The following is a 26,322-nucleotide window of genomic DNA, read 5'->3' on the forward strand; positions in this document are numbered from 1 at the left end:
CAACACTCCACCATGTGACAAAGACCTGCTGTGCTTACACACCAACACCTAGTCTCAGAGTTCAAGCCTCCCCCTACCTCTTCACTTCCATCCTTCAGGGACTGAAGTTTTCCCAGCTCGGGATTGCATGGAGCAGTCACCAGCCCTCTGCTCTATTCCCAGCTTGTGAGGAGCATGTGCAGCCTACAGTAAACCCAAGCCAGATGCAGTCAAAGTACAGATTCTACCTTGGCAACTGGTGATTTCCTCAGGTTGGCCTTAAGAATTGCAACCCGGGACTTCTCATCAGGCAGAGGGATGTAGATGAGCTGATCCAGGCGACCAGGGCGCAAGATGGCTGGGTCAATGATGTCTGGCCTGTTGGTGGCACCAATGATGAAGACATTTTTCTTGGTGGACATGCCATCCATCTCTGTCAGGATCTGATTGATGACACGGTCTGCAGCACCACCACCATCACCGATATTCCCACCTCGAGCCTTGGCAATGGAGTCCAGTTCATCAAAAAAGAGCACACATGGGGCTGCTTGGCGGGCCTGCAAAAAGCAAATGGGAACAATTACTCCATGTTAATACCAATAGGTGAGGAGCACGTTGACTTCACACTAAGCCTACCCTACAATTAAAGCAGCTCAGAGGAGAACACCAGAGCCCTGCCGCCACAAGGACAGCTTAGAGGAGTTGCTATGGAACAGTCACCTGCCACACAAACAATTAAATTCTCCTGAACAACAAGCTGCACTTCCCCAAAGCTAGGAGCACTGTGAACCAGGCAGAAGGGTGGTAATTCCAATGGTTAGAGGACAAGTTGGAGCCAATTTGCCTGGACCAGAACTCTCCCTGCAGGATCTGGGGACATCAATTGGTTATTTAGCCACTTGAGTATCAGTAGGTGAAAAATATCAAATGGAAGGGGGAAATCTAATCTATGTCTTCAGCTACTTAATAGGTAAAGGGAAAAGGAAGTCATATCTTTCTTTAAAATGCACAGCAAAAGGATGAAAGACCAGAGACGAATGGTTGCAAAGAAAATTCCAGTTACAAATAAAGGGGAAAAAATTCTTCATAATGAGAGAGCTCAAACACTAGCACAAGGCCCAGAGAGGTCAGGGATTCTCCATCCTTAGCATATGTTCAGAACATAAGGCCCTGAGCAACCTGATTGAATTTCCAAGTTACCTCCCTGCTCTGGACAAACAGTTGGACCAGATGGCCTCTGAAGTTCCCTCTTAACCTAAATTTTTTACTCTCCTTCCAACTTTGCTCTTTTAGCACCTTCCCTGACCACAGGAGGGAAGATTCCCAAGATCATCATGGATAGGCTTCGCGAACAAAGGTTTGAGAAGGGCTCTACCCACGCTTGCTACAAGCGTGCTGATGGCTAAAAAGGCCAATGCGAGATAGACAAGTCTGGTTGCAGAAGGCAGAGTGGAAAGACTCCCTGGGTGATCTCGACAAGACACAATTCTTTCTGCATTGTCTTTCCTCCTTGAGAGTGATCCTGCGTGTGTTCTCAAAAGAGGCAGCAGCGTTATAGATAGTGTGTCTCCAGGCCTCCTGATTGGAGGCCAGGGTAGACCAATGGTGATGATCAATATGGCCAAGGCTGAGGGATTGTTTTAGGGAGTCCTTGTATCTCCTCTTTGGGGCTCCTCTCTTGCGGCAGCCAGTGGCAAGTTCCCCACAGAGCACAATCTTAGGGAGGTGGTAGTCCTGCATCCTGGAGACATGCCCTGCCCAGCACAGCTGTGTTCTCAGCAGCATGGCCTCAATGCTCGTGACTGCTGCCTGTTCAAGGACAGACGTGTTGGTCACATAATCCTCCAGTGGATGTTTAGGATTGTATGGAGGCAGCGCTGATGGAAGCGTTCTAAGAGACGCAAGTGGTGGCAGTAAATGACCCATGATTCAGACCCATATAAAAGAGTAGACAGTCCAATGGCTCTGTAAACGCTGATCTTAGTACTTTTCTTCAGGTGTTTGTTTCGCCAAACTCTTTAATGGAGTTTACCAAAAGCTCTGTATGTCTTTGCTAACCTGCTATTTCTGTGATACATCCTGGGACACTATCTATGGGGAACCTGGGCAGTGGAAGTGAGCTCCTTTGCAAGTCACATATATTGCAGGACAAGAATAGAATTATTTCAGTTGGAACGGACCTACAATGATAATTTAGTCCAACTGCAGAAAAAGAAGAACCTATAGCATGTTTTAAAAATCTATAGAAAGTGATGGTTAATGAGGTGTTGAAATAAGTTTTCAGGGATGCAGAGAATATCTATGACATCCTAATGCTAGTCTCACCGCTAAGACAGTGGGGCATTTATACTTGTGTAACAACAGATACAAATTGCAGCAGGAGAAAGCCATCTAAATAGCTATATTGCCAAAGAAAATTAATCCCCTAACGTCAGGAAAGCAGACTCTGCTCTCAATGCAAGCAGGGAAAACAAAACACACAAACAAGAACCAGGCCAGTAAGACAGGTGCAGTGGAGGTTTTGGGGGTACCTCAGCACAAACATAGCAGAAGGAGCAGAAGATACACTTACCTTGTCAAAGATCTCACGCACATTGGCTTCAGACTCTCCAAACCACATGGTGAGCAATTCCGGCCCCTTGATGGAAATGAAGTTTGCCTGGCATTCATTAGCAATGGCTTTGGCCAGGAGTGTCTTACCACAACCAGGTGGCCCATAGAACAGAACCCCTTTTGATGGGGTCATGCCAAATTTGAGGAACTTGTCTGGGTGTTCCACAGGATACTGAAAGAGAACAAAACAAACAAACACCTCTCATGATGACCCAGAAAAAGACTGTATTTTAAAATCATATAATGGTCTGGGTTGTAAGGGACCTTCAAAAATCATTTGGTCCAACATCCCTGACATAGGCAGGGACACCTTCAACTAGACCAATTTTGTTTCTGTTCTTGATGCCCAGAAAAAGGGGCAGGTGAACAAAACTGCTCAGAGACAGAGTTTTAGTCCATAAGCAGCAAGATATTTATTAATTAATGACGTCGGGGAGATTTACCCGTTCAGGCCAGGTAAAAACTCCAAAGTGATTCGGTAAGAACAGAGAATTTATACAATGTTTCGGTCATGATTGCAACATAATTTTACATATTCATGTTATTGCATCATTTGATTACAATATTCATAACAGGTGGAGTTAGGGGCGGAGATTGAGGCGTGGTTTCTATTTTGAGGAATATTTTGGTGGGAGTTCCTGTTTGCCTTCATCCTGGGGTCTCAAATTCTCTCCTCTTCATCAGGTGACCCTGGTGACCTTTCGTTCTTTCTATTGTTCTTGTGTTCTGATCACTCAGCCTTAGAGAAACCCCTGGCTTTGGGCCTATATTACTTATTGAGATGTCACCTTGGCTCCTCTGGATGAGATTTATGGGACTGGGGTTCTTTGCCCAGTGTTTGTTGTGGTTCCTTTAAGGTCTGATGCCCTCAGAACAGGACAGAGTCTCCTTGTGTAAAATGCAGCTTACGAAATATAGCTTAAGGCAAATTAAAAGTGTACAGGGGGGGTAGGGGCCCTCATGGGCCCACAGCAAAAGTGTCCCGATTAACCCTTCCTGCTTCATTCTTACCAGAAGAACTACCTGAAATGACTGACATCATCTACCCAGACTTGTGCAAAGCATTTGATACTGTCCGACACGGCATCCTGATCTCTAAACTGGAAAGACATGGATTTGACAGATGGACCACTAAGTGAATAAGGAAATGGCTGGGTGGTCACACTCAAAGAGTTGAGGTCAACAGCTTGATGTCCAAGTAGAGACCAGTGATGACTGGTGTCCCTCAGGGGTTGGTATTGGGACCAGCACTGTTTATCATCTGTGTCAGTGACGTGGACAATGGGATTGAGTGCACCCTAAGAAAGTGCCAATGACACCAAGCTGTGCAATGCAGTCAACATGCTGAAGGGAAGGGATGCCATCCAGAGGGACCTAGACAGGCTTGAGAGGTGGGCCTGTGCAAACCTCATGAAGTTCAACCAGGCCAAGTGCAAGGTCCTGCACATGGGTCACAGCAATCCCAAGCATAAATACAGGCTGTGCAGAGAATAGATCGACAGCAGCCCTGCTGAGAAGGACTTGGGAGTGTTGGTAGAAAAGAAGCTCAACATGACCCAGCAATGTGTGTTCACAGCCCAGAAACCAACCGTGTCCTGGGCTGCATCAAAGCACGGCTAGCAGGTTGAGGGAGCAAACAGCTCTGGTGCAGGCACATCCTGCAGCAAAGCAGAAGACTGCAGCAAAGAGGGTGAGCTTCTAGAGTCAGGGTAACCCCGGGAGAGGGCCAAGACCAACATCGAGCTTGCACAAGAGCAGCTGACTCAGCATGGGCGGGGCCAGGAGTGAGGGCAGCTGAGGAACTTGGCAAACAGAGCAGGCAAACAGGGTGTTAGCCTGTCAGACAGGATGGGGTGCAGCAGCTTGCACTGCAGTTGACAAGGAAGGGCTCCTCTCCCTGGGAGGGCCAATACAGTAGCAGTACCACAGTGCTGTAGTAGGCTTTTGGTGTGTAAGAGAAAACAGAGGTTTTTAATATAAAGTGAACATGCTTCCAAAATGGCTTTGTAACTCTTTGTGCAAACTCACCCTTCTTCTTCCCAAGGTTCCTCAGTCTTATCTCTAGTTTGGAATGTTCTAAGAGATAACTGAGAGCTTATCTATTGGTTGTTAACCCCTTATTGTAATTGGCTAGTTAGTAAGATCTCCTGGACCCCCAATGGTCACTTTGTAATCCCCTCAAGAGCTATTTAAGTCGCTACCCAGAACAATAAACTCTCTCTGCCTCTCTCCTTGCTGCTGCGTGTCCTGTGGTCTCTGCTGGGGCCATGGAGACCTCGTGGTGGGGGGGAGGGGGGGAGCACGCTTCCCTCCAGGACTAGAGGTAAAGGGAAACCTCTTGCCTGGAGTCCCCCTCCCTATCCACCTTCAACGTTCGTCACCAGAGAGCAGCAAATAGGAGCAGCAGTTAATGCCAAGGGGCAAAGGAGGCTCCTTCTTCCCCAGTCTTAGTAGTGTAAGCTCCCACTGTTATGGTGATGACATGCTATAGAGTTTGTTCCCCAGTGGCTGTTGGAGTTCCTACGTCAGTGATGTCAGAGGCTTCCACTGAGACAGACCTTCTGACAGTAGATGTAGCTCTGCAGGCCTCTGGTTGTAAGGAGTGCCTGGTGCCTGTCTGGGAAGCTGAGGCTGAGTCATCTCCTCTGCAGAAGGTGTACCCTTGTTGAGAAGCTGTGTTGCCAGGTCAAGGAGTTACATGAGGAAGTAAGTAGACTACATAGCATTCATGAAGATGAGAAAGAGATAGGATATTCTCAGAGACCCTACAGACTCAGGAGTCTCAGCTCCCCTCTACATTGGAGATGCAGGTGGGCTTTGCAACGTCTCAAGAAATCCAAAGTCAAAAGAAGAAGGCTTGAAACTAGCCACTCTGTACGAGGAATGCTCCTGCTCCTTCTGAAGACTTGCCATTAACAAACAGGTTTAGTGCCCTCCAAGCTGAGGAGGAGCTGGGTAAGGCTTCAAGCAAAGCAACTGAGTCGCTAGACCCTATGCCAGACAAGATCACCCAGAGAAAGCAGTAAACAATTGTTGTGGGTGAGTCCCTACTGTAGGGGACAAAGGCACCCATCTGCTGACCTGACCAGTTGTCCAGAGAGGTTTGCTTTCTGCCAGGGGCTCAAATCAGAGATGTCATGTAAAGACTGCCCAGGCTTGTCAACACATCCAACAATTACCCCCTGCTGGTCTTTCACATGGGCACTAATGATACCAAGGGTAACTTAGGAACCATCAAATGTGATTTCAGAACTTTGGGGATGTTGGTCAAGGGTCTGGGGGCCCAAGTAGTCTTCTTGATCCTGCCAGTTAGGGAAAATGGCTAGAGGAGAACTAGATGCATTTACCAAGTAAATGACTGGCTACATCACTGGTGTTGCAAAAAGGGGGTTGGTTTCTATAACCACAACACCCTCTTTGCTGATCAACAGCTGACTGGGAGAGACAGGATCCACCTAACAAAGCGAGGCACACGTCTTTGCCAATAGAATAGCCAACCTGGTAAGGCAAGTGTTAAACTAGGAAAGGTGGGGGGAAGGGGAGAGTTATAGCAACCATCCAGGTAGCAAAAGGAGGCTTAAGTGGGGATACCTCAAGCAAGCACAACCAGCCAAAGACATAACCACTAGACAGGACTCCGGGGCATCTCCTTGCACCCCCAATGGGATATTGACACACTCAAATACCTCTATAAAGTGCCTGTACAGCAACATCCACAGTATGGGGAACAAGCAGGAGAAACTAAAGATCTGTGTGCAATCATAGGGCTTTGATCCCATTGCAACTATGGAGACATGGTGGGATAGCTCCCATGACTGGAATGTTGTCATGAAGGGCTACATGCTGTTTAAGAGAGACAGACCAGGAAGACACAGTGGTGGAATTGCCCTCTATGTGAGGTTACACTTGGAATGAATCAAGCTCTGTCTTGGGGTGGATGATGAGTGAGTCAAGACCTTCTGGGTTAGCATAAAAGGGCAGACTAGTAAGGGTGACACCGTTGTCAGTGTTTGCTACAGGCTGCCTGAGCAGGAGGAAGTGGATGAGACCTTCTACAGACAGCTTGAAGCAGCCTCACAGTCACAGGCCCTGGTTCTTGTGGGGGACTGTGGGGGTGCTTGGCTAAAACAGGCACTATGAACAAACCATACTATTAGGCCTTAGCCTGCCTTAGCAAGAGGCCTGCTTGCAGGTTGTGGGAAAAGTACTGGCATTGATATCAGGCTGCAAGAATGTAAACTATTGAGATAATAAGAAGGAGTTCTCAGAGAAAGACAATGATTTCATGCGCACAGACAGCGCATGAACAGTGCATACAAACCAATCATATAGCAACCTGTACTAAGTAGCAAGAAGTGTGTTTAACTATTGCAAACCAATTATGCAGCGACATGTACTTATAGTTAACCAATAATGTAGTGACATGTATGTGTGTGAGGGTATAAAACAAACGCTGTAACACATAATAAACGAGATTTGCCTATCGATCACATTGGTCTACATGCAGTTACTCCGTGCCCTCTCGGCCACAGGGGACTTTAACTACCCTGACATCTGCTGGTGAAGCAACACAGAAAAGCACAAAGAGTCCAGGAGGTTCCTGAAAAGCATGGATGACAACTTCCTGTCACAGGTAGTGGAGGATCCTACGAGGAATGGTGTGCTGCTCAACCTCATACTAACAAACAGGGAAGGCCTTGTTGGAGATGTGAAGGTTGGGAGCAGCCTTGGCTGCAGTGACCATGAGATTGTGGAGTTCAGTAGGGGGCAGGGAGGAAGCAGGGTAGCAAGTAAGATTGTAACCATGGACTTCAGGAGAGCTAACTTTAGCCTCCTTAGGGATCTTCTTGGAAGAATCCCATGGGAACAGGCCATGCAGGGAAGAGGGGTCCAAGAGAGGTAGTCAATAATGAAGGATCACTTCCTCCAGGCTCAAGAACAATGCATCTTAATGAGCAAGAAATTGGGCAAAGGGGGCAAGAAACCTGCATGGATAAACAAGGAACTCCTGTCATTACTCAAGCACAAGCAGGAAATGCACAGGAGATGGAAGCATGGTCAGGCCACTTTGAGTGAATATAGAGAGGTTGTCAGAGTAGGTAGAAATGAGACAAGGAAGGTCAAGGCCCATCTAGAATTAAATATGGCCAAGGATGTCAAGGACAACAAGGGCTTCTTCCAGTACATCAATAACAAAATTAAAAGAAAAGATAATGTGGGCCCATTAGTAAATGGAGAGGGGGGCCCTGGTAACAGAGGACACAGAGAAGGCAGAGGTTCTGAACACTTTCTTTGCATCAATCTTCACTGACAAGACCAGCCCTCAGGGATCTCTGACCCAGAAAACCAGGGCAAAGGAATGGTGGCAGGATGACTTTCCCTTGGTCAAGGAGGATTGGGTCCGAGAACACCTAAAAAAACTTGACACCCACAAGTCCATGGGCCCTGACTGGATGTATCCACAAGTGCTGAGGGAGCTGATGGACACCATACAGAGGCTGCTCACAATCATGTTTGAAAGGCCATGGTGATCAGAAGAGGCACCTGAGGACTGGGAGAAAGCAAATGTCACCCCATTCTTCAAAAAGGGCAAGAAGGAGGACCCAGGGAACCATCAGCCAGTCAGCCTCACCTCAATCCCTGGAAAGGTGATACAGTGCCTCATTCTGGAGACAATCTCTACCCACATGGAAGACAAGAAGATGATCAGGAGCAGTCAGCATGGATTCCCTAAAGGGACATAATGCTTGACCAACCTGATTGCCTTCTACAATGAAACAACTACTTGGATGGATGAGGGGAGAGCAGTGAATATTGTCTACCTTGACTTCAGCAAGGCTTTCGACACTGTCTCTCACAGCATCCTCATAGGCGCACACAGGAAGTGTGGACTGGAAGAGAAGTGAGGTGGATTGAGAACTGGCTGAATGGCAGATGCCAGAGGGTCATGATCAGTGGCACAGGGTCTAGTTGGAGGCCTGTCACTAGAGGTGTCCCCCAAGGTTCAATACTGGGCCCAGTATTGTTTAATTTATTCATCAATGACTTGGATGAAGGGGCAGAATGCCTCCTCAGCAAATTCGATAATGACACAAAGCTGGGAGGAGTGGCCAATACCCTAGAGGGCTATGCAGCCCTTCAGAAGGACCTCAACAGGTTGGAGAGATGGGCAGAGAGGAACTGTCTGAAGTTCAACAAAGGCAAATGCAGGGCCCTGCACCTGGGGAGGAATAACCCCAGGCACCAGTACAGGCTGGGGATGATCTGCTGGAAGGCAGCTCTGTGGAGAAAGACCTGGGGGTCCTGGTAGACAACAAGCCATCCATGAGCCATCAGTGTGCCCTTGTGGCCAAGAAGGTCAATGGTATCCTGGGCTGCATTAGGAAGAGCATTGCCAGCAGGTCGAGGGAAGTGATCCTGCTCTTCTACTCAGCCCCGGTGAGGCCACATCTGGAGTGCTGTGTCCAGGTCTGGGCTCCTCAGTACTAGACAGACATGGAGCTCCTGGAGTGGGTCCAGCAGAGAATAACAAAGATGATTAGAGGACTGTAACATCTCTCTTATGAGGAAAGGCTGAGGGAATTGGATCTGTTCAGCCTCAAGAAGAGACGACTGAGAGGGGACCTCATCAATGTGTATAAGTATCTGAAAGGAGGGTGCCAATAAGATGGAGCCAGACTCTTCTCAGTGGTGCCAAGCAATAGGACAAGAGGCAATGGGCAGAAACTGATGCACAGGAAGTTCCACCTGAACATGAGGAAGAACTTCTTTACTGTGGGGGTGATCAAGCACTGGAACAGATTGCCCAGAGAGGTTGTGGAGTTTCCCTTACTGGAGATATTCAAGAACCATTGGGACGCAATGCCATGCAATGTGCTCTAGGATAATCCTGCTTGAGCAGGGAGGTTGGACCAGATGACCCGCTCTGGTCCCTTGCAACCTTAACTGTTCTGTGATTCTGCTCCCCTGCTCTGCTTGTGTGAGACCCCACATGGAGTACTGCATCCAGCTCTGGGGCCCTGTGAAAACCTGGATCCGATTTCACTGAATTATTGATATGAGTGGGAACCAACTCACTGTGAGTGTGTGTGTGGGGAAAAAAGGACTGGACCTAGACCTGCAGGTACATAGTAAGGCCTGCTGAGAGCACATGGCAGAGCTGGAAGGCCTGCAGCCAACATGGCTGAGCCCATGCAAAGCACATGGCAGAGTTGAAAGGCATGTAGCTGGGCTGTCAGTCAAGGCAGACCTCCCTGGTAGCCCACCCACACCAGGCCTCTGGAGCCTGTGACTGGCTACAGCACTCCTCACTCTGGCCTAGAAGGCACTGACCAGATATCCTGCCTGGGAGGGAAAACTGAACTGTATAAATATCTGAGACTCCACGTGAGCTCTCTCTCTTTTCTCCTGCAGCCTGCACCATTTTAATCATCGAATCTTGTCAGCAACCATTTTTCCTTTCCTCTCTCTCCTTCTCTCTCTCTTCTTTCTTTCTTTACTCTTTTAATCTGTTTTCTTCTTTTACTCTTTTCCTTCTCTTGTGGGTAACTTAAAACCAATTAATTGTGTTTTACTAAAGCTGGTATATTGATTCTGTGGAATGGGTCTTTGTGCTGAGTGTTTTAGTGAAATATTTTTTTTTGGTTGAATTTTACTCCTGTAAAAACTTTTGCCAAAATATCTTATTTTTCTCACTAAATTAAAAGAATTTCTCTGAGAGAAGAGTGTGTGACTCCTTCTCCGGACACTCATTCAAGGTTATAAGGAACCAAAAGGTTTTTAAAAAGTCTTAAATAAAATGTAACTGCTCTGGGCAGCTTATGGCTTAAAATCTGGAGTGTAACATTTTCTAGGCCCCCCGCATAAGATGGACATGGACCAACTGAAGCAAGCCCAGAGGACTGGAGCACCTCTCCTATGAAGACAGGCTGAGAGAGTTGGGGTTGTTCAGCCTGGAAAAGGCTCTGGGGAGGCCTTAGATCAGCCTTTCAGTACCTAAAGGGGGCCTACAAGAAAGCCAGAGAGGGACTCTTTACAAGGACAAGGACACCTAGTGATAAGACGAGGAATGGCTTCAAACTGAAGTAGGGTAGATTTAGATTGGATATTAGGAAAAAAAAAAAAAATCTTTACTGTGAGGGTGGTGAGGCACTCTGGGCACAGGTTACCCAGAGAAGTTGTGGACAACCCATCCCTAGAAGCATCCAAGGCCAGGCTGGATGGGGCTCTGACTAACCTGGTCTAGTGGAAGGTGTCCCTGCACATGGCAGGGGGTTGGAATGAAATGATTGTTAAGGTCCCTTCCAACCCAAATAATTTTATGATTTCTAGTGGGTTAAACACAAGATTCTGCCTGCTCAGTGGCACTGGTGTTTTTAAATGGGCACTGGTTTGAAAAGCATCACAGCTAAATTGTAAATCTGCCTTAAACAGTCTATTTCCCCCGGTGAATTAAGTACAAGTTCGGGTAGTTTTCCAGCACACTTAAGCCCAACTTCTGTCTGCCCTGCAACCTATTTGCTCTGCCCTCCAAAGACAGGTAAGATGTCTGATGTGAGCATTTATCCTTCACAACAACATCAGAGATAGGCGATGATTTTAACGCCAGAAGTTAGACTGAAAAGTAGATTCTTTTATTCACAGGCTGTTTCTACAGTGCCAACTGAAAGCAGGGATGTATTAAACCCAAACCACCCCAATGCAGGCAGGTAGCAGAAGTTTCCACAGACCGTTCACAACTTTGTTCCAGCTTCTCCTTTCACAGAAGGCTTCACAATTACTTCTCACCTCTATCTATACTAACACTGCTGGAAAGTCAAACCAGAGGCTCTCTGTATGAAAATCTTTATCTACTTTCTAGCATATTAAAGCCACCACATAACAGGATTCTTGGCAGTGGTGCCACTGCTAGTCTCCATTTAAGAGAAGCAGAACTGCTGCTGTTCCTGCATGTATCACAACACCCACCCAAGATGTCCCTGTAGACTCAGCTCAGGAAAGCCTGATGCTGCTTCCCAGCACCTCCCTCTCTCCAAGTTCCCTAAGATAGAACAGCATGATATTTTCAGTCCATTACACAAAAATAACATACCCACCCTGTTCACAGCCCAAACAGGAATGTGTAGAGGTTCTGAATTTTATTTTGTGTCCTGGTTCCAGTCAGGACACGGTTAATGTTTGCAGTAGCCAGGAGGGGCATGGACAGGGTCCTAAGGTTATTGTATACCACTTCACATCATGCATAGGGAGCAGGGGGGAAGGGGTCCCTTCTGGTCAGGGTAGCGTGAAGCAAGCAGTTGAGGGTAACATCATGTTCCATATGGTAAGCACTTGTGTGTGAATCATTCGCCTCTCTTGTACACTCTGTTATTAGTATTGTTGCTGTTACTGTTCATTTTTTATTTCATTGCTGTTTCCAGTAAATTTTTCTTATCTCAACATGCGATCTTTATCTTTTGTGCCTCCGATGCTCTTCTCCAGCCCATGGCAGGGGGAGGGGGGGGAGCGAGTGAGCAGCACATGGTTTGGAGTGTTTCAGTGGGAATGCTAAATTGCGAAATACCATTCCTAAACCACAGCAATTATTATAATTATTTTTCCAGCTGACTAGGCAAAAATCTCTTGGAAACCTTTACCTGTACAAGTTCCTGGAGTTCTCTCTTTACATCTTCTAGACCACCAATATCTTCCCAGGTAACTTGTGGCACCTCCACCACAGTCTCACGAAGAGCAGAAGGGTTGCTCTGGCTCAAAGCCCACTATCGTTAGAAGAAACAACATTATATCAATTCTAACATAATGTTCACTTGCTTCAGATAAGCAATTAGACATTGCACACAAAAGAAAAAAGGGCACTCCTGCATTACCCTGAAGTCATCCATGGTCACAGCCAGTGAGTTCATCACTTCAGCATCAATAGTTTCATCTTCTAGGTCTATGAGATCCATCTTCTTTCTGATAGCCTGAAGAGCAGCTTCTGAACAAAGAGCAGCCAAGTCAGCACCAACATGGCCATGGGTCTCGTTTGCCACCTGAAAGCAGAGCATTGACTATGACTCAGGAATATGAGCAAGCACTCTGCAAGGGCAATGCATGCTCTGGTCACTCAGAGGTGCAACAAAACTATGAAGGACGGAAACATTATTGCTTTGCTGCAAATTCAAGATAAGTGCTGTCGCTTATTTTGCAGGCAAAGACACTGCTGTTCCATCTCCTACTTGAGATCCAAGTTGCAACTGGAATAGATAGCATACAAAAAGATAAGCCTGAGGTCTGCAGGTCTTCATTCAGGACAGCGATTACATCCATCCAGTATCACCACAATGTTCACCCAGCTCTGTGAGTGCTGTTTCAGGCTTGCTTTATTTTTAAAGAGAATGCCACAGCAAAGAGACATAGGACGACAGTGGCACTTTAATAGCAAGTGAGGACTTTTGGTCACTGGTAAGCTGGTTAGAAGGAAGCCCAGAGATCACATAGTTGCACGCTGTCCTAAACAAGCAGAGACAAGCTCTCCTAATAGCATGCTACTCACCTGTTCCAGATCCACATCATCAGCCAGTTTCATATTTTTTGTGTGGATCTGCAGGATCTCCAGGCGCCCGGTGGCATCTGGGATACCAATATCTACCTCTCTGTCAAAACGACCTGGGGAGTACAAACATGTTGAGCTGCTAATTCTGTGATCTAAAGGAGCTGAAGTTGCTGCCTTCCTCTGACACAAGAACATGATGATGAACCACAAATACATACAATTTCAGAAAATGCCAGAGCTTCAGGTTTCTCTGCATCATCTATCAGCACAGTAGCAGAGTCAGATGAGAGAAGGTAGAAAGGCTTATATCCATTTAGGGAAAGTGAGACTACTGTATTAACTAGAGTTCAGGATTATATAAACACAGAGGATTTCTGGTTTTTTTTTCTGAGTCTCATTTATAGGAAAATATGTTTCCCTTAACCAACAGACCATGAGACATTTTTGTTTATTCCTACCTTTGTGTCCTCAGCACAGGAGTCCACAAATACTGAGAGATTTAATTTTTCAGAACTTTCACAGCAGTACCCAAGTGGTGAAAAGCATGAACTGCCCAAATATCTGGGGAGGCAGGAACCCCATCTATTACTGCAATATTAACTAGGGCACATATACCTATTGCTTTCCTCTAGCTATAACTGTGCATTTAAACACCTCACTACATATTTAAGAGGCCATTTTTCCTGAAAATTTGACTTTACCAACTGGTCATATGACAGACATTCATTCACATTGCAAAGTTTCGAAAACCTGAATCTTGGAAACTCCCAGACTTCTCATCAATAAAAGAGAAATGGGACAATTCAGAGCCTTCTGCAACCTGAGGCACAAACAACCCCTTAAGCATTTAGTCCTGAAATAACCTCACCTAATTGATGAAGTGAAAAAGCGTGCTACCCTCTAAGTATTTAATTATTTCTACAAGTTCTAATCTAATAAAGTACAAAAGATTATACCAAAGGCTGAAATCTAGAAATTAATTTCAAGCAAGTAGCTGGAGAGAAGTTAATGGTTTATATATCACATAAGAGGTTTAATATTAATTTCTACTCAATCTTTCCAAGGCCTCTGAAGCACAGTCCATAACAAAGTATCTGATACACAGAAAAAGAGATGGCAATTGTGGTTACCAAAACGCCTGAGTGCTGGGTCAATGCTGTTAGGCCTGTTGGTGGCTGCCATAACAATCACATGTGCTCTCTGTTTCAGTCCATCCATAAGAGTCAACAGCTGAGACACAATGCGACGTTCCACCTCTCCATGTGTCTGTGAAGAGAGAAAGTAATGATTAGACCAAAAGCTCTAAAACACAGCACAGGAGCTAGTACTGCACCAGAGTAGACAGATACAACAGATGTTAGCTGTTAAGAAACACTGTGAACTATATTAGAGTCTTCTGATATCCAACTGCTTTCAAGCATTAAGTTAAATACTGCTTTACCCTGTAGTCACAGAGATTCATGCCAGCTGCTACCAAAAAGGATGTACTCCTTTACCTTCTAAAGTCTTTCTTTACCTTCTCTCTCTTAGGAGCAATGGCATCTAGTTCATCAATGAAAATGATGGCAGGAGCATTCTTCTCTGCTTCTTCAAAGGCTTTCCTCAGGTTGCTCTCAGACTCACCAGCCAGCTTGCTCATGATCTCAGGACCTGAAGAAATAATGGCACTGTGGCACCCACAAGAGAGGCAACTAGCCCCAAAGCATGCAGCTCAATTTTTTTTTTTTTAGTACAAGGTTCACATGTCAGTATGTATATTTCAAGACAAAGCAAATACTATCAACCAAGTTCATTAAATTTGCATCCGAACAGGCAAGACCAGCATGCAGAATTACTATCTATCATCATTTTGGTGTTTTCAGTTTACTCTAGCAGAATGCAACACTAGTCAATGAGCTACATTTAGCTGCCTCTTTCCTTACCCTATTTCACACTTGGTGAGCTTCTCTGTAATGTGCCACCATATAGAGTTAATGCCAGTCCTAGCTTGCAAGGGAAGCAATCAAATTATATGGTGATGAATTATCAGGCTAGGGAAAGGAAAAGCTGTAAACTACTGAAGCTGTCTTTAGCATGCATTACACAGGTATACAATTACCTCTATAAGATTCTATAAATGAGTTCCAAAAACACCCAACTGTTGGGAGGAATGGGTTAAAAAGCAAAACACTGATGAGTGCTCAAGTGACCTTGCAGCTGGGAATAACCCTTGATAAGCCTGTGTGAACAGCAGCCAGTGATCCTCTGTCATGGACCAAGTTTAACAGTGCCTGCATCTCTGCTTGAGCACCTCTGCCCAGGTCTTGCTTCAAGGATCCCCCAGTTAGTGAGGTCATGGAAATAAGTTTACTCTTTATGTTTTAGCCATGGGTTTGTGGTTGTCCTGACTGCCTGCCTGTGTTGACTTGCACACCAACTAACCAACCAACTAACCCAAAACAACAAGCCACCACAAAAAAAAACAACCTCCCAAACCCCATCTCCTCTCAAAGGATAAATAATAAAAATGTGTAAGCACATTAATCCCAGAAGGAAGGACATCATTCCCCTGAGATCTCCTACAATTGCTGAACACTACCACAGGCTCACAGATTTATTCTGTTTTTACAGACTTTCCATCATGCCGAAGGGAGTGGTAATGAAGAGAAAGTATGCTTCTAAGAGATCCAAGAAAAAGAAATCTGACCCTTAGAAGTGCAAGGCTGCCAGATGACTGAAGCAGGCCAGTTGCAGAGACACTGGTGCGGGCAAGTACTAAGAGTGCTTCATTAAAGGTAACTCACCAATTCATACCAACTCCATCTACAACACTGCCTGCAGCTCATGCTTGGGACTAGCAGACAGAGAATGCATCACTAACTCTGACAATGTGATTTTTATTATGCAATAAACATGGAAGTGTCTAAAGAAATGTCCATCTCATCATGCACTAACAACTTCCATACACTTAGAAAGTATATGACAAGGATGACATATGGTTAAAAATTGTTCATTTACATCTGATATCTTGAGATACAAAGCAAGTCACTTCCCTACTGCTGCTCACTGCTATACTGTGCTATATACTTCTTTGCTTTCACCTTCATGGGTCTAAGTGATTGAAATCCGAGAAGAAGGTTGAGTGCCTGTGGATCAGAATCAGGGGGAAGGCCAACAAGGCTGACATCCTAATGGGAGTCTGTTATAGACCACCCAACCAGGATGATGAAGGGGATGAATTATTCTACAAGCAGCTGGCAGATGTCTCAAAATCGCCAGCCCTTGTTCTTGTGGGCGACTTTAACCTGCTGGATATCTGCTGGGAGCTCAACATGGCAGAGAAGAGGCAGTCTAGGAGATTCCCGGAGTGTATAGAGGATAATTTCCTGCTCCAGCTGGTAAATGAACCTACCAGGGGTGGGGCCCCACTAGACTTGTTGTTTACAAACAGAGAGGGGCTGGTGGGAGATGTAGTGGTCGGAGGCTGTCTGGGGCACAGTGACCATGAAATAATAGAGTTTGCAATACTCAGGGATACAAGGAAGGCCACCAATAAAACCTCTACACTGGATTTCCGGAGGGCAGATTTTGGCCTGTTCAGAAGACTGGTCCAGAGCATACCCTGGGAAAAAACCCTTGGAAACAAGGGGGTACAGGAGGGATGGAAGTGCTTCAAGAATGAAGCCTTGAGTGCACAGGAACAGGCTGTCCCAGTGTGCCAAAAGGCAAGCCTGTGGGGTAGACGACCAGCTTGGTTGAACAGGGAGATTCTGAAGGAAATCAGAGACAAAAAAAGAGCATACAGACTATGGAAAATAGGGCTGGCTACTCAGGATGAGTTTAAGAGTATAACTAGGTCATGCAGAAAGAAAATTAGAGAGACAAAAGTGCAATTTGAAGTCAATTTGGCTACTTCTGTTAAGGATAACAAAAAGCGCTTCTATAAATACATTAATAACAAAAGGAGGGGCAAGGAAAACCTCCATTCCCTGTTGGACTTGGGGGGGAACATAGTTAACAGGGATGAGGAGAAGGCTGAGGTACTTAACACCTACTTTGCCTCAGTATTCACCAGTAGGACAGGTGGCCCTCAGGACAACTGGCCTCTGGAGCTGGTAGACAGGGACAGGAACCCAAACAGCCCCCCTATATTCCAGGAGGAAATAGTCAGTGACTTACTAAGCCTCCTGGATCCACATAAGTCCATTGGACCAGATGGGATCCATCCTAGGGTGATGAGGGAGGTGGCAGAAGAGCTTGCCAAGCCGCTCTCCATCATTTACCAACAGTCCTGGCTCTCTGGGGAGGTCCCAGACGATTGGAAGTTGGCGAATGTCATGCCCATCGACAAAAAGGGCTGCAAGGAGAACCCGGGAAACTCCAGGCCTGTCAGCCTGACCTCAGTGCCTGGCAAGGTTATGGAGCAGATCATCCTGAGTGCAATCACACAGCACCTACAGGATGGACAAGGGATCAGAGCCAGCCAACATGGGTTTAGGAAGGGCAGGTCTTGTTTGACCAACCTGATCTCCTTTTATGATCAGGTGACCCACCTGGTGGATGAGGGGCAGGCTGTGGATGTGTCTATCTGGACTTCAGCAAAGCCTTAGACACTGTCTCCCATAATATACTCCTGGAAAAGCTGGCAACCCACTGCTTGGACAGGAGCACTCTGCTGGGTTAAGAACTGGCTCGAGGGCCGGGCCCAGAGAGTGCTGGTGAACGGGGCTGCATCCAGCTGGCAGTTGGTCACCAGTGGTGTCCCCCAGAGATCAGTGCTGGGCCCAGTCCTGTTTAACATCTTTATCGATGATTTAGATGAGGGGATTGAGTCCATCATTAGCAAATTTGCAGATGACACCAAGTTGAGGGGGAGTGTCGACCTGCCGGGAGGCAGGAGGGCTCTGCAGAGGAACCTGGATAGGCTGGAGAGTTGGACTGATTCCAACGGGATGAAGTTCAACAAGGCCAAGTGCCAGGTCCTGTACTTTGGCCACAACAACCCCTTGCAGCGCTACAGGCTGACGATAGAGTGGCTGGAGAGCAGCCAGGTGGAAAGAGATCCAGGGGTGCCGATTGACAGGAAGCTGAACATGAGCCAGCAGTGTGCCCAGGTGGCCAAGAAGGCCAATGGCATCCTGGCCTGCATCAGGAACAGTGTGGCCAGCAGGAGCAGGGAAGTGATCCTTCCCCTGTACTCAGCGTTGGTGAGGCCACACCTTGAGTATTGTGTTCAGTTCTGGGCCTCTCAGTTCAGGAAAGACATTGAGGGGCTAGAGCGAGTCCAGAGAAGAGCAACCAGGCTGGTGAAGGGACTCGAGCACAAGTCCTATGAGGAGAGGCTGAGGGAACTAGGGTTGTTTAGTCTGCAGAAGAGGAGGCTCAGGGATGACCTCATTACTCTCTACAACTACCTGAAAGGAGGTTATAGCCAGGTGGGGGTTGGTCTCTTCTCCCAGGCAATCAGCAATAGGACAAGAGGGCACAGACTTAAGCTCTGCCAGGGGAGGTTTAGGTTGGATATTAGAAAGAAGTTCTTTACAGAGAGAGTGATCAGGCATTGGAATGGCCTGCCCAGAGAGGTGGTGGATTCACCGTCCCTGGAGGTTTTTAAGATGAGGCTGGATATGGCACTGAGTGCCATGATCTAGTAATCACAGTGGGGTTGGATCAAGGGTTGGACTTGATGATCTCGGAGGTCTCTTCCAACCCAGTTAATTCTATGATTCTATGAAGAAAAGGAGCACTCAAGTACAAATGTTCAGTTATTCCAGCACTGACTGTAAAATGGGACAGAAAAGCAGTGAGGAAAATTCAAAGTCTGATCCTTACAGGACATAAATCAGTATCCACCTCAACTACTACAGGTGAAGAGTGATCAATAGGAGGTTCTGTTACTTGTAGCTAAGTCCCAAGGTACTCATACCTTTCAGGACAGTTCCACCCAATTAATGTTATGTGAAACAGAACAGGTCTTGTGCTTTACTTGAGGGAAAACCAAATCCACAGCTGATCAGCTTCTTTTCTGAATGGAACATGCTAGCAGCAACAGAAACAAGCATCCTGCACCCATATACATAGAATAATCTTGCCACTCCCAGCTCTGCTCTCACCAACATAAATGAACACTCAACCACACAGACTCCAGGTTCCTGTATTGCAAAGCTGTCTTTCCAACGAGCCTGCTACAAAACAATCAAGCTTTTGGGAAGTGACACTACAGGCACTTCCACACAAATGGCCTCCAAGTGTCCCCAGAGGCAAACTTCAAAGAGGTAAGGAAGGATGTCAGGGAGACAACATGGCTATTGATATCATTCTTTACCATAAGATGGATGAATAAGTACACAGCAGATCAGGGGTCAAAGTAGCCACAAAACTTACCATTGATCAGGAAAAAGAAAGCCCCTGTTTCGTTGGCCACCGCTCGGGCAATAAGTGTTTTACCAGTGCCAGGAGGACCATACAGCAGGATCCCACGTGGAGGCTGAGGACAAAGGCAAGGGACTTAGGTGGTGAGCTAGTATCAGAATGCCTAAGTAGCTCCACAGTGAATCTGTAAGCATTTGATAAAGCCAGTTCAAAATTGTGATACAAACTTGTGTAACAGTTGCCATGCCAGCATTGCTATCAACATGCTTACTACATTGCATGACAAACAAAAACCTTGCCAGTAACTGACAGCACTGATTCAAAGCATTCCTCTGCTTTGCAAGTTGTCAGTACTTTAATCTGTGTCCAAAGCACTTAAGGAAATACTTTCCTAACACCAGCATTTAAAACAAACAAACAAACAATAAAACCAAAAACCCCATACAAGCAAACCAAAAAACTCCCCCCCAAAATAAACAAATTACTTATTCCCCTCCCAATACTTCATGAACCTCTGACATCAAGTCATCCTCAAGGGCAAGCCCACTAATCCACCTGGTGCAGATGGGGACATACCTTCACTCCTATGGCCTTGAAGAGAGCAGGGTGTCGGAGAGGAAGTTCCACCATCTCTTTGATTTGAGCCAGCTGCTTCCGGCAGCCACCAATGTCATCATAGCCCACTTCATTCAGTGACTCCTCTTCATCCTACCCGGAAGGAAATACATTAAACATCTGAGTGAAAACAACAACTCAACAATCCCTCCTGGTCTACAGAACCCAGGATTTTGCTCATTGCCATTTCTTTGATGTCTTGAGATTCTCACTTTCAAGTCTTCCTGGTATCTTCTACAATTGTTTCTTAGCTCTCTCTTCCCAGACATGCAAAGGGAATGCCTCACTGAAGCCCACCCTCTTGAATGACAGCCTCTGCTGCCAGGGCCCCTACAGACTCTAGCACAAAACAAATTGTGTGACCCTCTGATGTGGTTAACAAAGATAATAAGACAATGAAGTCCAGTATAAAATATACTAATTCCTTAAACTGTACGTGGCATTTCTAACTACCTGACATACTCTAGCTACCATACAGTTCTACGACATAGTGGTTTTTTTTTTTGGATTGACTCAAATTAACAGAAAACATTGAGATCCAGATGTGCAGATAAGCCCACCCATAACCAAATCTTTCAGTATAACTCTATAGCATCCATTTATTTGGCTGTCCAAATTTCTACTGATCTTAGTTATCTGTAATATTAGGCCATAATAAATAATAATTAACACAGTCTGGAATCTCAGAGGGGCTCAACCCAAGCCCCACAAACTGGAACTACTACTTCAAGCAGGTTGCTCAGGGTCTGGCCCTATCAAGTGCTTAAGGTCTCCAGGTGTGGAGATTCCTGCCCTCTACATGCCTTTCTCCAGGGCTTGGAGAAGCCTTTTTCTATTGGGAATTTTCCTTGATCTAGCTTGTGTCATTGCCTCTAGTCCTGTCCCTGGGTGCAGCTCTTGGGAGAGCCTGATTATCCACCCCTTCCCATCAGTCAGTTACCAGTAAGCCTGACCTTCTCCATGCTGCATCAACCCCCTCCCAGCTGTTCCTCATTCATTCTGACCTCTAGCTCCACATCATTTTTGGTGACCTTAGCTGAACTTGCTCCTATCTGTCTCTGTTGTGTCCTGAGGAGCCCAAACTGGACTCATCTAGTGCCCAGACATGGCCTCAAGTGTCAAATAGAGGTGAATTTTTCAAAAGGCAGAGCTAACTACAAACTAGGACTCATCCTGATGTGCAGCCGGTAAAAAGGCACTTTATGAAGCATACGACACCTTAGCCCATTTCTCTGAGATTTCCTACTCTGTAACAGTAAGGTGGCCAAGACCTGACAGACAATCCCCTCAGGTTGCCTCAAGCTTAGGACACTCAAGGCTTAGACACCTTAAGTGACTGGGAGGAGAAAAGAAAAAATAAAATAAAAGAAATTAAAATCAACCATTTAGAGATTTCAAATTTCTCACTGAAAAAGTACCGATTGCTCTCTTTTCACGTGGCATGAAATTTAGCAACATTGTAGCCCTCCCTGCTATGGATCAAGGGAACTTTGGAATTAAAAGAATCTAAAATCCAGCATGAGATATATGGAAGCACATATGCAAAACCAGCTGCTGCCAAAGTATGACATCTCATCAGCAAACCTACACACTGGTGCTACCTCAGCATTTGAGGAAGGACAGTGGAAGCACATTTCTCTGACTACCTTTAGTAGCAGCTCACCTCCTGAAACCAGACGTTTTAATCATTATATTCAATACACAAAATGCCAAAACAGTAACTGCAAACACTGCTGCTCTTAAGGACTGTCACCAAAACAGATTCTGGACAGAGGGGATTCAGTAGAACTGCACAGCAGGGTTCTGCTCACCTCTCGTTTGATGGGTTCTCCTTCACAATGGATCACTGTGTCTGGAGCCACTATGCAGTACGGGCTTGGATCTGTCTCCACCACTTTGAACTCCACTGCACGCATCCCTCCACGCACCAAGAAGATGTCACCTGTAAAATCCCACATTTCAGAAGCCTGCTGCAAAATGTCAACCCTTGTACTACCAGCAGCCCCAGAGGACAAGGAAGTAGGTTATGCAGGTATACACTGCTGGCATTTTTAACACTGCCCTGCATTTTAAATTCAAGAGCTGCATGTACTGTGACCACCCGAGCACCATCAAATTTCATCCAGAAACAAACAGCAAACAAAACCAGCAAACAATAGAAAAATAATACTCTGCTTAAATACAAAACACAAAGGCAAGGAATCATGTTTCTTTTCCATTCAGTTTCAATTTAACATTTTTTTAAAAAGGCAAAAAGCCTTGACTTTAACGAAATTCATTTTGAAGTTATTATAACTAGTTGTTACAAGTTATAACTGATTGTCTCCAGAAGCAGAATATATGATACTGCACTATGATTCCTAGCTAAACTGGGCTACAGAAGATGGATAAATTCAACTTGTGTATATATTGTATTTGGACCTATTTGTTCCAGCATAAGTGCTACTAGCACAACTCTAAAAGTATATTTGTTTTTTATGTACTTTCTCAGTAATTAATACCTTGAAAAAGTGCATTTAGTCAGGGTGCTGGCTAGTATATCCAATCAATTGATTAATATGTGGGCAACTCCCCAATCCCATCAAGTAGTAGCAACTCAGGAGTAAAATCTCATTAAACTGAGTTCTACCTGAGCCTTTTCTGATGTTCTCCCGTCCCACATAGCAAAAACACAAGAGAATGTCCTGGTTTCATCTGGGATAGAGTTAATTTCTTTTCAGTAGCTGGTACAGTGTTGTGTTTTGGATTCAGTATGAGAATAATGCTGGTAGCACACTGATGTTTTGGTTGTTGCTGAGCAGTGCTTTTCAGTGTCTCATGTTTCTGCCAGTGAGGAGCTGCACAAGAAGCTGGGAGGGAGCACAGCTGGGACAGCTCACCCAAACTGGCCAAAGGGATATTCCACACTATAGAACATCATGCTCAGTATATAAACTGGGGGGAGTTGGCCAGGAGCCACATATTGCTGCTTGGGGATGGGCTGGGCATTGGTCAACAAGTAGCAAGCAATTTTATTGTGCATCACTTGTTTCTCTTGGGTTTTATTCCTCCCTCTCTCTCCAATTATTATTATAATTAATATTATATTTTGTTTCAATTATTAAACTGTTCTTAGCCCATGAGTTTTACTTCTTTTCCGATCCTCCTCCCTACTGGGAAGAGGGGAGGATGTGTGAGCGAGTAGCTGCATGGTACTTAGTTGCTGGCTGGGATTAAACCATGACAGAGAACTACGAAGCTGCTCTGCCAGTCAGCAACAGATATCACTCTTTCTTCTGAAGTTTAGAAAAAAATTAAAACAGCAACAACAAAATTGCACTCTACAGTTGTCAGTCTAATGCTCCATGGAGATCTGTGCAAGCTTCCAGAAATTCTTTTTATTCAGTATCAGGACTAGCTCACACTCACTGCCATCGGGACTTCAATAAGAGGTGCTATTACCTTTCCTGATGGGTCTGTAAGCTTCCAGGAAGTATGGCTTGAGATAAACCTCAAACAGATTCCCTGTGATCCCTTCTACTGTGTCATCGATTGGCAGCACATGGATACGTTTGCCATATTTCACGTCTGGGCAAGGCTGGATGCTGAAACAGAAGAAAACTCCAGTTAACCAGATCATGCTAGACATACTCAAGTCTGGAAAAGGCAGTGATGTCCCTTCCTAGGCCAGTACAAATGCAAAAAAGGACCATCCAAAGCCCTGGTGAGACTTCCCACATGTGTAAGACTGATGACAAGGCAAAAATCATGTCCATCAGAGACCTAGTCTTCACAACACATGCTTTCATTCATTCCTCTCAGCCCTATCCAAAACTGATGGGGGGGTTTCATACTACCCCCTGCTCCTCTGTAGCCCCCCCTTTGCTATCCCCAAGATACATTCATAAGTTACTAATGAAGCCTAAAGACCCGTGAGAGTCATGAGCTAACTTTTGTTCCAACACATGCTCCTGCACCTGGGTCAGGGCAATCCCAAGCACAAGTACAGGCTGGGCAGAGAATGGATTGAGAGCAGCCCTGAGGAGGACTTGGGGGTGTGGGTGGACGAGAAGCTTGACATGAGCTGGCAATGTGCTCTTGCAGTCCAGAAAGCCTGGGCTGCATCCAAAGCAGCATGGCCAGAAGGTCGAGGAAGGGGATTCTGTCCCTCTACTCTGCTCTTGAGACCCCACCTGGAGTGCTGCAGTCATCTCTGGGGGCCCCAACATAAAGAGGTCATGGACCTGTTGGAGCAAGCCCAGAGGAGGCCACAAAGATGCTCAGAGGGCTGGAACACCTCTCCTATGAAAACAGGATGAGAGAGTTGGGGTTGTTCAACCTGGAGAAGAGAGGGCTCGGGGTAAACCTTATAGCACCTTCCAGTACCTGAAGGGAACCTACAGGAAAGGCTGGAAGGGCTTCTTACAAGGGCACACAGTGACAGGACAAAGAGGAATGGCTTCAAACTGAAAGAGTACTGATTTAGATCAGATGATTGGAAGAAATTCTTTACTATGAGGGTGGTGAGACACTGGCACAGATTGCCCAGAGAAGTTGATGGGACTCTGAGCAGCCTGATCTAGTGGAAGGTGTCCCTGCCTATGGCAGGGAGGTTAAAATTAGATGATCTTTGAGGTCCCTTCCAACCCAAACCATTCTATGATTCTATGAGCTACTGCTGAACTAACTGTAAGGGAAAGAGAGCTGGGAATAAATCTTTGTTCCTTCCTCTCTTGCTCATAATTTAGTACAGAGAATAGAGCTCCTGTTGCTGATAAACCTGATTCTGAGCAAAGGTTCTCAGTACCAAACAGGGATAGCCAGGTGTCTGTCAATCTCCCTTTGTGGAGACTGACATTTAGGTTAAAGTCTGAAGGCCCCTTCTCCCTTTTAAATAAATATCTCAGCTATTATTTTACAGTGTAGGCCAACAGCCTACTGTAGTGACACCTCAGAGTAACAAGCTGTGCCAGAGAGGCAAAAAGCTCAAATGAGCTTTGCCAGCTAAAAAAAGCCTACATAGCACTGCAGCTGAGCATGTAACTTTTCATGTGCTAGTTTGTTAGAGAATATTAAGAGATTCTTTAACCACAGGCTTTACAGTGAGGATATAGCAGAAAAGTAAAGACAGACTGCCCCACAGAAGGAAAACAGCTGACAGACTACAAGCAGGAAGCAATTAGTGCATGAATCTGGATTTTGGCAGAAACCAGGCCACAGAAATTAACACAATAAATACTTAAAGATCAGCAAGAAAAACTCTGAAGGCAAGAGATGTGAAAATTCTCTGACCTTTGCAACAAAGACAACAAAATCAGTAACACATTTGGAAGGCTGAGAACCACTACCACTCAGTCCCAGCAGAGAAGGGGATAGCACAGGTTGAACCATCACACTAGAAATTACTCAAACAGTAACCTTATATAGGGTTAAAGTAAGGATTCACCTTTATTTTAAATCCACAGAGTAGCTCAAAGCACCGTTCTGTTCCAACTACAGTCATGTTTAAAATTTGCATTTTCTAGTGGTAGAGAGATGGGTGGAACAGACTTGTTCCTCTCCTCTACAGTTCATATGAAACAAATTTTGTATTTAAAGACTATTCCAGATATAACCTCAGGAAGTTTAGTATCAGAAACCAGGCTCAAATTTTCCCAGAACATGCACAATATTCCAGATTAGAAAAATGCTCAGGAGAAAGAGTTGTCAGCTCTCACATATTTAAACCTGTAAATTAGTATTTTTATGTTTAAGAAATGCTGACACTCTTTTTCTCTCCACTCCCATCATAGAATGGAACCTGCCTCCTGTAAGCCAAAATGTATAGTTCAATGCTTTCCCACTACCTTCTGCAAGTGTTGTACAAAATTCCTGCAACACTTAAAGCATTCCTAATTTTAAAATTATTTTATAACAAACATTGGAATATAAACAATCTTCAGGGATTTTTAATCTTGCTATTTGACTGCTGGTGAACGGGGCTGCATCCAGCTGGCGACCGGTCACCAGTGGTGTTCCCCAGGGATCAGTGCTGGGACCAGTCCTGTTTAACATCTTTATCGATGATTTAGATGAGGGGATTGAGTCCATCATCAGCAAATTTGCAGATGACACCAAGCTGGGAGGGAGTGTCGACCTGCTGGAAGGCAGGAGGGCTCTGCAGAGGGATCTGGATAGACTGGAGAGATGGGCTGACTCCAATGGGATGAAGTTCAACAAGGCCAAGTGCCGGGTCCTGCACTTTGGCCACA

The 26,322-nt window shown here is 45.6% G+C and overlaps 1 protein-coding gene across 1 annotated transcript in view; it reads right to left on the reverse strand.

Annotated features, from left to right (window-relative positions):
• The window catches only part of LOC114068699 (transitional endoplasmic reticulum ATPase-like), a 35,584-nt gene that overhangs the window by 2,696 nt on the left and 6,566 nt on the right, over window positions 1–26,322 (reverse strand). Inside the window, exons 4-14 of the mRNA XM_027905036.1 lie at window positions 23,534–23,676; window positions 21,904–22,034; window positions 20,054–20,185; window positions 19,490–19,592; window positions 14,643–14,776; window positions 14,257–14,392; window positions 13,127–13,239; window positions 12,459–12,623; window positions 12,228–12,350; window positions 2,552–2,764; window positions 228–536 (exon numbers count right to left, since the gene is read on the reverse strand). Coding sequence (XP_027760837.1) covers window positions 228–536; window positions 2,552–2,764; window positions 12,228–12,350; window positions 12,459–12,623; window positions 13,127–13,239; window positions 14,257–14,392; window positions 14,643–14,776; window positions 19,490–19,592; window positions 20,054–20,185; window positions 21,904–22,034; window positions 23,534–23,676 — 1,702 coding nt within the window. The remainder of the gene's footprint in view (window positions 1–227; window positions 537–2,551; window positions 2,765–12,227; window positions 12,351–12,458; window positions 12,624–13,126; window positions 13,240–14,256; window positions 14,393–14,642; window positions 14,777–19,489; window positions 19,593–20,053; window positions 20,186–21,903; window positions 22,035–23,533; window positions 23,677–26,322) is intronic.

This window comes from Empidonax traillii, unplaced genomic scaffold (genome assembly GCF_003031625.1).
Source record: "Empidonax traillii isolate 1590-97213 ecotype Southwest subspecies unplaced genomic scaffold, ASM303162v1 scaffold1113:size223165, whole genome shotgun sequence".
NCBI classification, from domain to species: Eukaryota; Metazoa; Chordata; class Aves; order Passeriformes; family Tyrannidae; genus Empidonax; species Empidonax traillii.